The 13587-nt window shown below is 39.3% G+C and overlaps 2 protein-coding genes across 2 annotated transcripts in view; both read right to left on the reverse strand.

Moving 5' to 3' along the window:
• Positions 1-1665: 1665 nt before the first annotated feature.
• On the reverse strand, positions 1666-8653 carry epas1a (endothelial PAS domain protein 1a). Its single transcript, XM_010735257.3, has 9 exons — positions 8354-8653; positions 6684-6850; positions 5441-5694; positions 5248-5332; positions 5024-5124; positions 4734-4897; positions 3256-3362; positions 2972-3140; positions 1666-1812 (listed from the first exon to the last, which is right to left on the reverse strand). Exons 1-9 carry the CDS (start codon positions 8377-8379, stop codon positions 1749-1751), a joined length of 1137 nt encoding a protein of 378 aa, XP_010733559.2. The 5' UTR covers positions 8380-8653; the 3' UTR covers positions 1666-1748.
• A 131-nt stretch (positions 8654-8784) lies between these two features.
• Positions 8785-13587, reverse strand: part of prkcea (protein kinase C, epsilon a) — a 33964-nt gene continuing 29161 nt past the window's right edge. Inside the window, exons 13-15 of the mRNA XM_010735359.3 lie at positions 13268-13456; positions 12237-12383; positions 8785-10720 (exon numbers count right to left, since the gene is read on the reverse strand). Coding sequence (XP_010733661.3) covers positions 10571-10720; positions 12237-12383; positions 13268-13456 — 486 coding nt within the window. The 3' untranslated portion in view covers positions 8785-10570. The remainder of the gene's footprint in view (positions 10721-12236; positions 12384-13267; positions 13457-13587) is intronic.

The following is a 13587-nucleotide window of genomic DNA, read 5'->3' on the forward strand; positions in this document are numbered from 1 at the left end:
TAAATGTATACACATATATTGTCACTATCAAATATGTGCATAAAGCTGTTATGGGGAAAGGACACAAACATTCACAGCAATCAAAAACAAAAGAGATAAAAGTTCATGAATAAAGACGATATATGCTCGAGACAGGACAGGCAGCGTTATCATTATCAGATGCAAAAACAGGTTTCAGAAGAGTCCTCCCCGAGGATCGAGGGTGTTGTATGCTGCGGTGTTTGTAAACCCCTTGAGACTAAATATGAGGCAAATGTGTGATTTATTCCTTTAAAAATATACTCAGTGTGCAGTGTGTGTGTGCAAAACTCAAATATATCAAATATATGAAGATGAAATCAATATATAAGTAGTTGTTCATATTGTAAAAACCCCAGTAAGCTTTGTTTTGGTGTTTTGCAGGTCAAAAGACTTAAAACTCTAAATGTTTGTAGTGACATATGACTATGCATTTACTATGTATTGTTGGGTAGAGGAAATAGCCAGATCTTTTCCTAAAAACAGCAGTATTGCAATATAAAAATACTTGAAATGTACTCACAATCCCAAAAAGTAGTTCCTGCAAGTGTTATATTGTATACATTATATTATTGGGGGCCGCAGTAGCTCAGTCTGCAGGGATTTGGCTAGGAGCCGGAGTGTGGCCGTATTGTAAAGTACTAGTAGCTGGAGAGGTGCTAGTTCCTGAGCAATGTACTGAACCCCTAACTGGTCCCAGGGCTTCGCTATGTGTGGCCATCCCTTGAGGGATCAATAAAGTATCTATTCTATTAATTGATATTACCATTACTACCATTTAAACTATTTTATACACAATTGAATCAATAACATCCATTTTCGTTGTAGCCGGTTAATAACATTTTTTTTGTATTTAAATATGTTCTATTTAAGTAAAGTGTACCTCAGATTTGTACTACAAGCCACATTCAGCCAGAGCTATATATTTTGTAAAGCAGGTCCTGACTGCACACTGAAGTGCTGTAAAGTTGAACCGAAACTTGAAATAGTGTGTTTGTTTGTGCGCACGCGTGTGTGTGTGTGTGAATTTAGAGGTCGAGAGGTAAAAAGTTGAAAAAGTTCCCACGAGAACTTTCCTCTTGAGTGTCTCTATTCAGGAAGCTGTGGCTTTGACTTGCGTCTGCACACATCTCCACATCAGCACAATGCATATCTCTATATATACTCTGTGTGTGTGTGTTTGTGTGTGTGAAACGTACATCATGTCTATGCTTGACAGTCAGATGTCACCCCATGTGTCAGGTGGCTGAGAAGGAAACCCCAAAGGAAGTAAGGTCAGGCCCAGGGAGGTCAGGAAAAAGTCAAACGGCCTGCTTTCGGCAACACATTTCAACTCTCACTACGCCCCTTTCAACTGTCTGTCAACCACAGTCTGCACCTAAAGCTTCCAGTTTCCTATTAGGCGATAAAAGTCAGAGAGAAGTGTTAGTATCGCAACAATTATGTAAAACGGTTTGACAAAACCGGAGTAAAGACGTGAGACAACAGCGTATGTGTCAGTCTGTTATGTGATACTACAACCTGCTTAAAATAAATCATTTTCCCAGGGTTTGGTTTGATTTTCTGGTGATAAAAAACATCAAGTAGTGCAAGTGGATATCATCAGAAACATCACAAACACACAGCAAGTCTTTTTAATTAGAAAGTTTTATATTTAATAAAAGCGATAATTGATAAGAATTCACAGCTGGAGGTAGAGACGATTGTTGAGGGTTTTGTTGACTCCAGTTTCACCTCATGTATCTGTGGCCAGTCTGTTCCAAAGAGAGCTGCAGGGTCGGCTCCTCCACTCCACTGTGAGACACACACGCACACAGCTTTAATTTATTTAGAAATAATAATGCTCTGAATTATGCTAAAACCAGCTACAACATGCTACCTCGATGAGATAACATCTTGGTTAGATTTATGCAAAGATTGTGGTTTCAATTTTTAAAAAATCAAAATGACTGTTCAGGGACTTTCACAAAAGGATATCATGAATGTAGCACTATTCTCATGTTAAGCAGGTTGTTGTTTGGCAGCTGACTCTCACATTTTGTACATCACAAAGACAGTTTTCAAAACAGTCCATGCTTGTAACAGCAAGAGTTCACAGTTGGCTCTGTGAGGCTATAGGCACAGCGATGCGAACATGTTGATGTTTCACTGGTATAATGTTTACCATATTGAGCAACCTTAGTTTAGTGTGTTAGCATGCTAAGATTTGCTTTACCATGTGTCAGTCTGTGGAGTGCCAAACACTTCAGTTCCTCAAACAGCCACTTGAGGCTGGCTACAGAACATGTCAGTCTCCATAAGCCCCCATGTTAAAATGTCCAACTTCACAGCAGAAATAAACATGTTTACAGCCTGGTACAAAAAACTCCCCATTCATGACAACTGTACTGAGTCTGAATTTTTTAAATAACTCACCTGTTTAAATTATATTAAGGCTTAAAGTTATGCTTAATTAACAGTGTGGCTACTTTGATTGACAGGGAGGTGCCATTACAAATGGCTTGTTTGAGCACTAATGCATCATTGAATCTGACTCACGACCACGTCTTTGCTGATTTTTAGATTAGACAGGAGGTGTCAAAGATGGCGGCAGCCAGAGCCACCACAGTCTGAGCTTCACAACAGCTCTTCAGAGACCTTTTTTTGATAATGTACAACCAAGGCTAAAGGAAATGTAATTGTTTATTTGGTAATAATGCTAAACGGAAGGAGATCATCAAACTGATTGGGGATATTTGTGTCTGTATCAAACCACAAAGTTAAAGTCATAGTGGCACTAAAATAAACAGCAGGGGATCATTAACATCAGAAGGATTCATCATTCAGCTTAATCCAACACTGCCATTCTTAGAGCCATGCTGCTAGAATGGCTAAAAATGAGCTTCATCAATGTAGTTTCAACTCTAGTTGCAAGTAGATTAAATAGATTAAATTAAATTATACACGTACACACCTGAGGACATAGGTAACACAGAGGATGCAGAGTGGCTGATGGCCACTGGGCCTGGATTTGGATGGTCGGACGCTGGGTATGACGGCACTGTGACTCTCCACCCAGACGTAACCTCCACCTTTCACAAGCATCCTGTACTGACCACTGACTGACTGGCTCTTAAAACACACTATAGAGAGAGAGAGAGAGAGAGTAAGAGAGAGAGAGAGAGAGCGAGAGTAAGAGAGGGTTGTAACACAAGATATTTACAAGTGTGTAACGTGTGTGCGTTCCTCACTACTTACAGTTCAGATGATTTTTTGTCAAACAGTTTGTGTCCAACGTGTGACAGAGATCATAGATAGAACGACCCAGAAGCTCCTCAGGACTGTAACCTAACAGCAGCGCCACTCTGCAGAGACACAAACACACAAAGCAGAAACAATGTGAATATAATTAACCTAACACAGCCTGACAAACTAGTATGTAAACATCAACTAAGCGCATTACTATTTATAAATGATCATCAAACAGTGCATAACAGTTTAAGCTTTTATCAGTGACTTAATAAGAGCATGTTGGGTTACTAGCAGACAGCAGAAAAACAGGTTTATGGTTTACTGATATTACGCAGTCTGAGGGTTAGAGGGTTAAAATAAATACAACTTAAAAAGGGGAAGTTAAAAAGGGAACAAAGCAGCAGTTCTAATTCTTAACACACTGAATGAACCTCTTAAAATACAGCTTTCTCTTTCTGTTTCCCATTTATTAGCTCAAATGAATAAAAAACAAACAAACATAAAAACATCTGATTTCACACCGCAGTGGCATACAGTATATCCTGTGTCAGCTTGTTTCAAGTCTTCATACAAAGATATATGATAGTTTAATAGTTTCAGTTTAAGTAATCAAATAATGTTACAGAAATTTCAAGTGTTTTATATTGTATAATTTTAGCAAAAGATCTTACTATTACCTCTACCCACCATTACAACTATTTTCACATGGCACTAAAAAAAAACATAGCTGAGTCTGAGCTAAGTCTTTTGAAAGCCTACTGAGATTTACTATTAGAACTATAGAACTATCATCTTCATATATCTGATTGCTGCCTGGATCGAGAACCCAGAGAAAATGACAGTGAGAAACAATACAAGAACCCAAATGTTTCCAAAAGTTTCAGTTGAGATGAGGTTTCCTGTACAACATTAAAAGCACTTTGCAAGTGGTCAACGGCTTTAGCGAGGGTTGACGCACTGCAGTAAATAACCGTATCATCAGCAAACAATCTGCATTTTTCACATCTTGACCCACATTCTTTATAAATCTAGTGAAAATAAGTGGGCCAAGCACAGAGCCCTGTGAGACACCCTCACAAACAGACCATCAAAACTGACACGTTGTCCGTCAACTGTGTAATCTTATTTATGTTTGTCAAAATACTGCAAAAATCTATAAAAATATCCAGATATTAATAAATGTCATCTGCATAAATATATACATAAGTAAAGCAACACTCAAAGTAAAATTTGAGTGTTGCCTGGGCTGAGTAACGGTAAGAAAGAATGCAAAAACTCACATGGCGTGTAGAATATTTCAAGTTTGATGGATTTATGCAGCGATTATAAATATGGAGACATCTCTGAGAGAAATATTCAACCTATCTCCGTTAGAATGCTGCTGATGGTTTTTAATTGCTAATTTGCTCATTTAATTTCACACGTATCAACACTGTATGATATGTGTGCTGTCAAGCATGTGTCTGTACATTTGTGTGAATCACCTCTGGTCGCAGTATGTGAACCTCATGTCCATGCTGTGCTGGCTGGTGAAGGTGTGTGTGCTGAGGAGTGTGTGTGAGAGTGGCAGAGGCTGGCAGGTAAGCACCAAGCAGGAAACCGAAGACGGGGTGAGACACACTTTTGCTCTGCCCTGACAGTGGAGAACCTGTCAAAACCACAGGGACAGTGAGTGAGATTATAAGATGTAATAAATATCATCAGAAACTCTCTGCTGATATACAATATTATGAATTTTCGGGATGAAGGAGTGGTAGTATTGTTTCTTCCCAACCTTCCATGTTGCTGACTTGAGGTTAGCACTTCTTCCTCTGTGTGTCAGAGCGCTTTTTATCCTCATGACAAAGTCCCTCTTTGCGCCGCACCAAACTTCCTCTAAAAAACAAGAAATCTAATAAGCAACATGAACAGCTACATGAAACCTGTTCAAACCTGCATGATCTCTCAAAAGAGCAACCACAGGATATACAGTGTACACACACAACCACACAAACACACCTGCTGTTAGACGTAGATTATTTCTGATTTCTTCATGGTCACAAGGGTGAGTGAACTCAAAAATACTGTGTCCCATCAGCTCGGTCTGTCAGAGAAAATCCAGTGTTAATCTTCAAATCCTGAATCCTATACTATTACATCTATCATGTATAAACATGTGTGTGTTTGTGTGTGTGTGTGTGTGTGTGTTTACCTGTGTCAGGCCCATGTATTTGCTGACATTGTCAGACAGGAAGATTATGTCTCCCACAGTGGACAGAACCACCAGGAATCCCTCTAGGACCCTCAAGTACATGTTTGTCTCCTCCAAAGTCGCCACATCCTTGTTTTTTTTCTCCTCCACATCACGTTCTCCGTCACGCTCTCGCTGTTCCTCTCCACCTTCTGTCACTTGTCCATTTTTTACTGTATGGCTGGACTGGACTGGAGTTTTTGTTCCAGTCTTCCCTGAAATAATGCAAAAAAAGACACAATTGTGCTACTGTTTGATGTTTCTTTCATTGGGGACAGTGCTGGACCATTTTTTTTCCCATTTTAGTGAGGTCAATATTCATGGGAACTATGAACAAACTGATGTCATTCACTCTATAAACATGTTTTTATAAAGTGAAATGAAGATACCCAATAACTGTCTATATTAATAACTATTTGTACATGAAGGTTAATTTGAAAGTCATTCAAAAACTGTACTTATAAAGATGAATTATGTCTGCTGAAGGTTTAGGAACTGTACAATAAGGTATTGATTGAGCAGAAGGACATATATAATTGTTTCTAAACCAAATTTCAGTATTAGTAAAAATGTCTTTTTTTTTACATTAAAATATTTTTTTTCTAAAATAGAAACTCAATTTAAGCCTCAGTTTTTTCACCAGACACTGCACATGTGGCTTAAACGATCTTCTTAAAAGAACTTTATTAAAGAGTGACCACCGAAGGAATATTCTGTGATTTACTCTTGCCATTAGAAAACAACATGCACTTGGTTTTGTCAGCACTGAGAACAAGTTTCAGTTTGTATGACATTAAAAGCATTTTGCAAGTGGTCAAAGGCTTTAGCGATGGTTGACACACTGCAGTAAATAACCGTATCATCGGCAAACAATCTGCTTTTTTCACGTCTTGACCCAAATTATTTATAAGAATAGTAAGAAGAAGTGGGCCAAATACAGAGCCCTGTGGGACACCCTTGCAAACAGACCATCAAACTTGACACACTGGGACCGGTCTGTAAGGTAGTTTGGGAACCAACTGCTTGTTCTGATATTAGAAAGAGGATAAAATGGTCTGTGTTGGTCTAAATACAACAAAAATATACAGTATATAAAATATCTAGATATCAGTAAATGTCATCTGCATAAATATATAAAGGTATTTTTTGCCAGTTTTTCGTCTGTTAACATGTTTGCCTTTGTAGATGCGATGTTTGTAAGTACCTCTGAGCAGTGTTTGTGTGCGTATGTAGCTGAGGGTGAGGCGAATGACCGAAGGCTTGTCCAGGTGAGCTCGGACGGACGGTTGGAGCGGCAGGAGACGAGCCAAATCTCCAAAAACGTCAGACTCAACCCGTCGTCTCCTTCTGGCTGCCTCGCGGCTGATCGCCCTGATTGAAATAAAAATGACATTAAGTGCAATAAAGTTACTGTAAACTTGCAAAGCATTAACACTGTAAAGTAATACTGTAATTTTTAGTGCCAGTACAATAATATAATATATATATGCACATTAATAAAAAATAAATAAATAAAAAGGAGGGTATGGTTGGGAGAGTATGTGTATAACTGACTCATTGCAAGACTCCACCTCTTGATAAATGTGGGTCTTTGCAGCCTTATTTTGCACGTTATTTGTTCTGTCACACACACACCTTATGTTTTAAGCCAGACGTTATATGTTGGTTGTTCAGGTTTCAACCATCTCATTTAATAGTAGCTCCCACGAGTATTAAAGTAACAACTAGATTTTTGCCCCTCAAAGCCTCAGGGATTTAACCACCTTTGGGTCAGGACATCTAATACATCTTTCAAAAAACTACTCAACTTCAGACATGACCAGAAAATATATACTTGTCTGAAGTGCTGGAGAAAATGTGGGGTCCACTTATTTGCAGGGTTCAGATGTATCTCTTTATAACTTTTCATGTGAACTCCCTCCAAATATTAGAACTGCCTCGCTGCAAACCTCCCTCCAGGTATCTAATTATGATATAGCTACTGCATGTTCATTTAAACCTCCCATTTCTTCTTTATTTGTGCATTTGGGTTCAAAAGAAAAATTAAGTATATATTGGAGATCACTTTTCTAACCTCATTTTGCAGCACCAGCATGCCATTTTATTTTAGCATTTAATTTTATAAATTGGAGTAAGCTTTTTATATTTTATATCATATTTTACCATTATGTATTATAAGAAAATGCTTCTGCTGTAAATATCTATAATAAAAAAAATCAGTCTCTGGGAGTGTAAACTAAGCTCCTCATTATAGTGGATTTGATGCATATAACACTTTTTGAAGCCCACATCTGTAAGCGCTGGTGTGAAACCCTTTAAGTAACCTACACTACCCACTCAGGAAATTCGCTTTGGGAACCGAATTAAGTCTGTACAACTCTCCTGATTTTTAGAGTTACTCTAGTTCTCTTTTTATTGGAAACATCAATACTGTACTTTTTACTGTACTTTTTACTGATTGCAGCTTTAACTTTATAGATTCAGACTGATAAAATGATAAAACATTACTGTTTGAATATCCCCAAAACTTTGCAGAAGCTTGTTGACAACATTATCTAGATAGACTTTAGAGGATTTCTCAACATTTAGGGAAGCGTGCAATACTTGCAAGACTAAGATGATGCTGGTGAGTTAGGAAATCTCCAGTTTAAGGAAATTTTCATGCCTTTTTTTTAACATGCTTACTTTTACTTTGATAATATACAAACACTTTAAACAGATGGTGAAAGACAGAAGTGTGCATTGTGGTCAAGATTATCTAGATGCCAACACACACACCACCATCCCTGGGCTCACCACATCACCTCAGTTACTTTCAGTTATTTTCAAAGAACATATCAGTGTCTCTGCGCACAAAGCAACATGCAGCTTTACCTTCTCTTCTCCTTGTCGGCTGTCATTGTGTCCCACAGGCGTCTCTATCTGGTGTCATGGTTTGAGACGAAGAGAAAATTGTGGCAGCAGGAGTTCACAGCACAGTGGGAAATCTCTCTGCTACAATTTGCACCGTCGCAGGTAGTCTAATTAATCAGAGAGGCAATTAGTGGTGCCAAATGTCACAAGGCAAGTGGTTGAACAGAACTCCTCTCCTCCCTGTGCATGTGCATCACCTTACAGGCTTCCAAAAAAGAAACTAAACACTGTGATAGGTCAGCTGGCCAGGAAAAGCATCACCACCCCCTCCCCTTACACCCTCCCTCTCACCACTCCACCCTCTACTATCACAGAAACTCTAAAGTATCCCACAGAGCAGATCTGCAAGCGAGAATCAGCAAAGGCGACACAGAAGAGAAAGAGTCTGGGAGTGATGTAGACAGCTCAGTGTTTTATTGGAATCAGACCAGACAGGACTAGCCCGGCTGTTGCACTACATTTTGGCACAGAGTAAGATAGTGTGACCAGGAACAGCCCTACCCCTGGGTGCACAAAGCTTCACTACACACCGACTCTACTGCACACAGAGCAACCAGCTCACCTTCAGATCAACTGTACAGTACACACGACAACAGTCCTTCTCTGTGTGTTTGTGTGCGTGTGTGTGTCTGTAAGAAAGAGAGTGTGAAAGAAAAGAGGGAGGAGGCAAAGGAGAGAGTGTGTATGTGGGGTTTTGAGTCTGAGTGTGTGTGAGCGTGTGTGTGAAATAAGAGGTAATTCAGCTGCTGGTTTTCAACATTTCTTTTCACCTGGCTGTAACAGACCTATGATAGTATAGTTATAGTATTATACACAAAGGTTTCCTCCAGATACACTTTACAATAATAATAATAATAATAATAATAATAATAATAATAATAATAATTTAAAAAAGAAAGAGAGCGGTAAGAAAGAAAAAAAGCCATTCTTGAAAAAAAGCAAAAGTCAGAAAAGCAAGTGGTTTTGGCTGAGTGAGACGACTGCTGGAGGCAGAGGAGGAGGGGGAAAAGAGGAATTAGTGCTTTGGAGGAGAAAACACTGATGGTAACTATAGAAACAGAAATGCTGAAGACAAAAAAAAAAAGTCGCACGCTGACAGGACGCGTTCACACATACGAAAAAAATGTACATTCACGACAAATTGAACGCCCACGGGCCAGCACATTCACGTGCCGGCAGGACAGACAGACAACACAGACAGACACGGACTCTGTAACTAGCAGATGGATGAAAAAAAAAAAAAAAATCAGGCTTTTTTAAAACTGCTACACAGGCCGCCTGTAACACTCTGCTCCACATAATTAGTTCAATAGCCTGTAACTTGTAAGCTCGACATTCACTTTATACACATACAAGACGACGAGGTGGAGGAGGAGGAGCAGGGACGTGGAGCGACTTTGTCGGAAGATGAGAGCAAAATTTCAATCATACCACAATCCAACAAAAAAAAATAATCAAACACACATTTTGAGGAGAAAATAACACATAAACAAACAAAACCGTAAAATATATAGATAGTCAGGGTATTGCACAAAGGGTATTTGGCCCTAACTGGTCCACAATAAGGACAGTAATAACACAGGTAGGGTGCTTGTCCATGCGCCACGACTCTCCTTTACTAGCAGACAATACCAACACGATACAGCCACTCAACACAGGCTATATACAGGCCTCTGCACCCAGCACCTACTGTACAGTCCACATGTGTGCTGGGGAGAGAAGCAGTGTGTGTACATGTTTATGTGTATGTTTGTTTGTTTGTTTGAGCATGTGCAGTGAGCTCGCAGTTGTATGTGTGTGTGTGTGTGTGTGTGTGTGTGTGAGTAAAACTTGGGATTGTAAAGTGTGTGTGTGTAAATCTGCATTAAAAGTGTGCAAATGTGTGTGAGAGCATGTGCAGGTGTGTATACTCATATTCATAGTCATAGTCATATTCATATTTATATTCATAATAAACCCAGGCAACAAGAACAACACAATGCAAGTAAAGAATATTCCAAAAGTAACAACAACCAATAGCTTCAAAGTAAAGGAGTGTGAGTGAGTGCGTGTGCGCGTGTGTGAATTGTAAAGGGATTTATGGTCAGCAGTGTGTGCGTACATGCGTGACAGGTTTAGTGTTGATGGATCAGTGTGTGTATGTGTGAGTGTATCTGTGTGTGTGTGTGTGTGTGTCTGTTAGGTCTGCGTCTCCTCAGGGGCGCAGTAGGAGAAGTCTTTGAACTCCTCCTGGTTGATCTGTCGGATGATTGCCTCGTCCGTGGGCGTCAACACGGGGTCCTCCTTGGTGAAGTCCTGGTCGAAGTTATTCACATCTCGCTTGGTCTTCTGCAGAGACACACACACACACAGAATGACATCTGAGGAAGAAACATATCTACAATTTAGTGCTGTAAAAATGATATTAGAGCGACACCTTCTGACCACAGAGACTTACTGCCTTTACTGTGAGAACACACACCTGGTGTGCATGTTGTTACCTACATGCGTGGTAACAGGTTTTACAATAATGTTGGATGGTTCCCAACACAGAGGATGGGCACATACCCTCATCCTCCATCTTTGCATTTGTGTTTTATTGTGAAATACTGGATAATCTCAGAGAAAAAGCACTTTATCGTTGTACTGTTTGAGAATACCAGTGCCAAAACAATATTTTTTTGTGATACCTCACTTGAAGGTTTCTCTATAAAGCACTTTTTTCTTTTATACGGTTTTAGATTTATATATTGTATGGTTCACTGTTACTTTTATTGCTTTGCTTTTATTTTACTGTTACTGGTTTTATTTAACTGTTATTTATACCTGTGTGTTAAATTGGATATCTTATAGGTGTATAGTGTTAAAGTTTTACTATCCAACCTCTATAGTGTTCAAATGTTTTTCTTGCTATTACTTACTATCTAACTTACCGTTTGGGAGCTGCTGTAACAAAAACAATTTCCCTGCGGGGATTAATAAAGTATTTCTGATTCTGATTCTCTGATTAATATTTAAATATGCATAACTTCCTTAAGGTGTCTGTGTTTAACCTATAGCCTATAAACAGTCAGTAAAAGTAGCTAAATTACGCTTTAAAGCTTTGATTTGTATAACCTTTGAGAGAAAAAATCATACATTGTTCCTCTTGAAAACATTTAGAAGCACTAAAACACAATAAACTCTTTATTGATCTGGTAGCAAACTTTTGGTAAATATCCCTGTAGACCAGACTTTCAGTTCCAGTTTTTCAGTTTGCTGGCTAACCCCTAACCCTTCATGGCATTTCTCCACTTGTAAATCTGTAAGTGCTAAACAGTGGTTTAGCATTCAGCATTACCCCACTGTCTTTAGTAGACACAGAGGTTAGATAAACAGATCTCTCAAAGGTTATATAAATCAATGCTTTAAATCATAGATGTGCTATTTCTTGTGTTTCTATGTTTGTATGTACTGTTTAGCATAGCAACCCTTGGAAGCTAGTGTCCTGTAGTCAGGGCTCATATTTTGGGCTTATGACTTGTCAATAATGTATTGCTATTTACTTTGACATTTTTAAACTATTTAACAAAGTAAATAAGACCTGATATTACTCATTTGCTACAAGATCGGTGGCACATTTGCATTTCCCCGTCCTTTTTCCATCACTAGTGTTTTCTGAGCTGATCTCGCCACAAGAGGACCTCGTTTAACTGCAGAGCAAAGTGTTTCTGCAGCAGGATACTAGAACAACCTTTGTCCTGTATGTGTGTTTTTTTTTAGTCGTGCACTTACAAGCGCATGGAAACCAAATGAGTATTGTCAGTTTTACAGTTGTGTAAGGACGTATGACATTAGTGTGTGCTTGTGTGCATGTGTCTCTTACAATCCGGGGTTTAAAGGGTGGTTTCACTTTTCTCTGCTCCAGCAGGACCCAGTCAATCTCTCTGAAGAAGGCATGGGTCTTGATGGCCTCCTCACAGCCCTGGTTCACCACGCAGCCCAGACGTTTGGCCGGATTCTTGGTCATGAACTACACACAAACACACAATATACCCTTTAGATTTCAAACTATCTGGAAAACCAGCCCCCTTTAAGACGCTTAGCTGCGGTTTCATCCATAAAAATGACGAGGACAGAAACAGAACGAGGTTGAGCAGGAAGCATTTCAGTGCTAATAATAGAGCTGAGGCATTAATGGCTCTGTGGATGGTACAAACAAAGAGGCGTAGTGGCAGAGTGATGAAACAGGTCAGCAGAGTGCTGGTGTTATTTACTGTCACTGAAAGCTGTGACTGTTGTCTGTTCAGTATTGTAAGAGCACTTCGCCATCTGCTGTGATTTCATGATCTCATTGTTATTACTTTAACCTCTCTGACTGACTTTTTTTATTTTTCTCGGTATCACAGCAAAGTGCATCGTTACACCTCTGTGCTAAGTGCACTTGAGTTGTTCGTGTGCAGCTCTGAGGACAGAAACATGAATGATAGTGTGTCAACAATGACCACAAGAACATGAGACAATGACAGCACCTAAAAAATACCAAGTCAAAAAAAACATCCATTTCATTCATGCGACGGGCAGAATATTTTTCATCTAGATCTTTTGAAAACTCTTCAGAAAAACAGTAGATGTTGTTAAAAATTGCAGGATAATTATTTTATTCACAAAACTGGATACTTAGCTCTTTAACTTGAATGTAACGGACACACAAGAGTCAGAAACATTGGCTCTTTGTCGCCAAAACTGCCACTTTTCAACCAAAATCAGCTGATTTTGACCTCCAATTCACTTGAATGATTTCTGTAAAGGTATTCTCTGAAGACCTCCATACAGAAAGATGTAGTTTTTGTTGTTTCAATCTCAAATGTTTGTGGATAAGAAGCAGTACCTAATGTTTAAACAGACAGCACATACCGCTCTGAGGATAGAAACAGCTTCTTTGCTGAGCCACACAGGATAGAGGACGTCGTCATGGAGAATCGACTCGAACAAGTCGTCTTCATTATCAGCTTCAAACGGAGGCTGTCCCGCCATCATCTCATACATCAGCACCCCGAGGGCCCACCAGTCCACAGAGGCTCCGTACTCTAACTCCTGCAGGATCTGAATTCAACAACAGGACACGGTTTAACACGGTGGACAGAAACACCAACCTGACACCAACCTCCATCTGTGTAAAATACTCCAGTAATGCGTGGGACTCGAGTCCATAGTTCACAGATGAATTTTTAAGC

This window comes from Larimichthys crocea, chromosome XVI, assembly GCF_000972845.2.
Source record: "Larimichthys crocea isolate SSNF chromosome XVI, L_crocea_2.0, whole genome shotgun sequence".
NCBI lineage: Eukaryota > Metazoa > Chordata > Actinopteri > Sciaenidae > Larimichthys > Larimichthys crocea.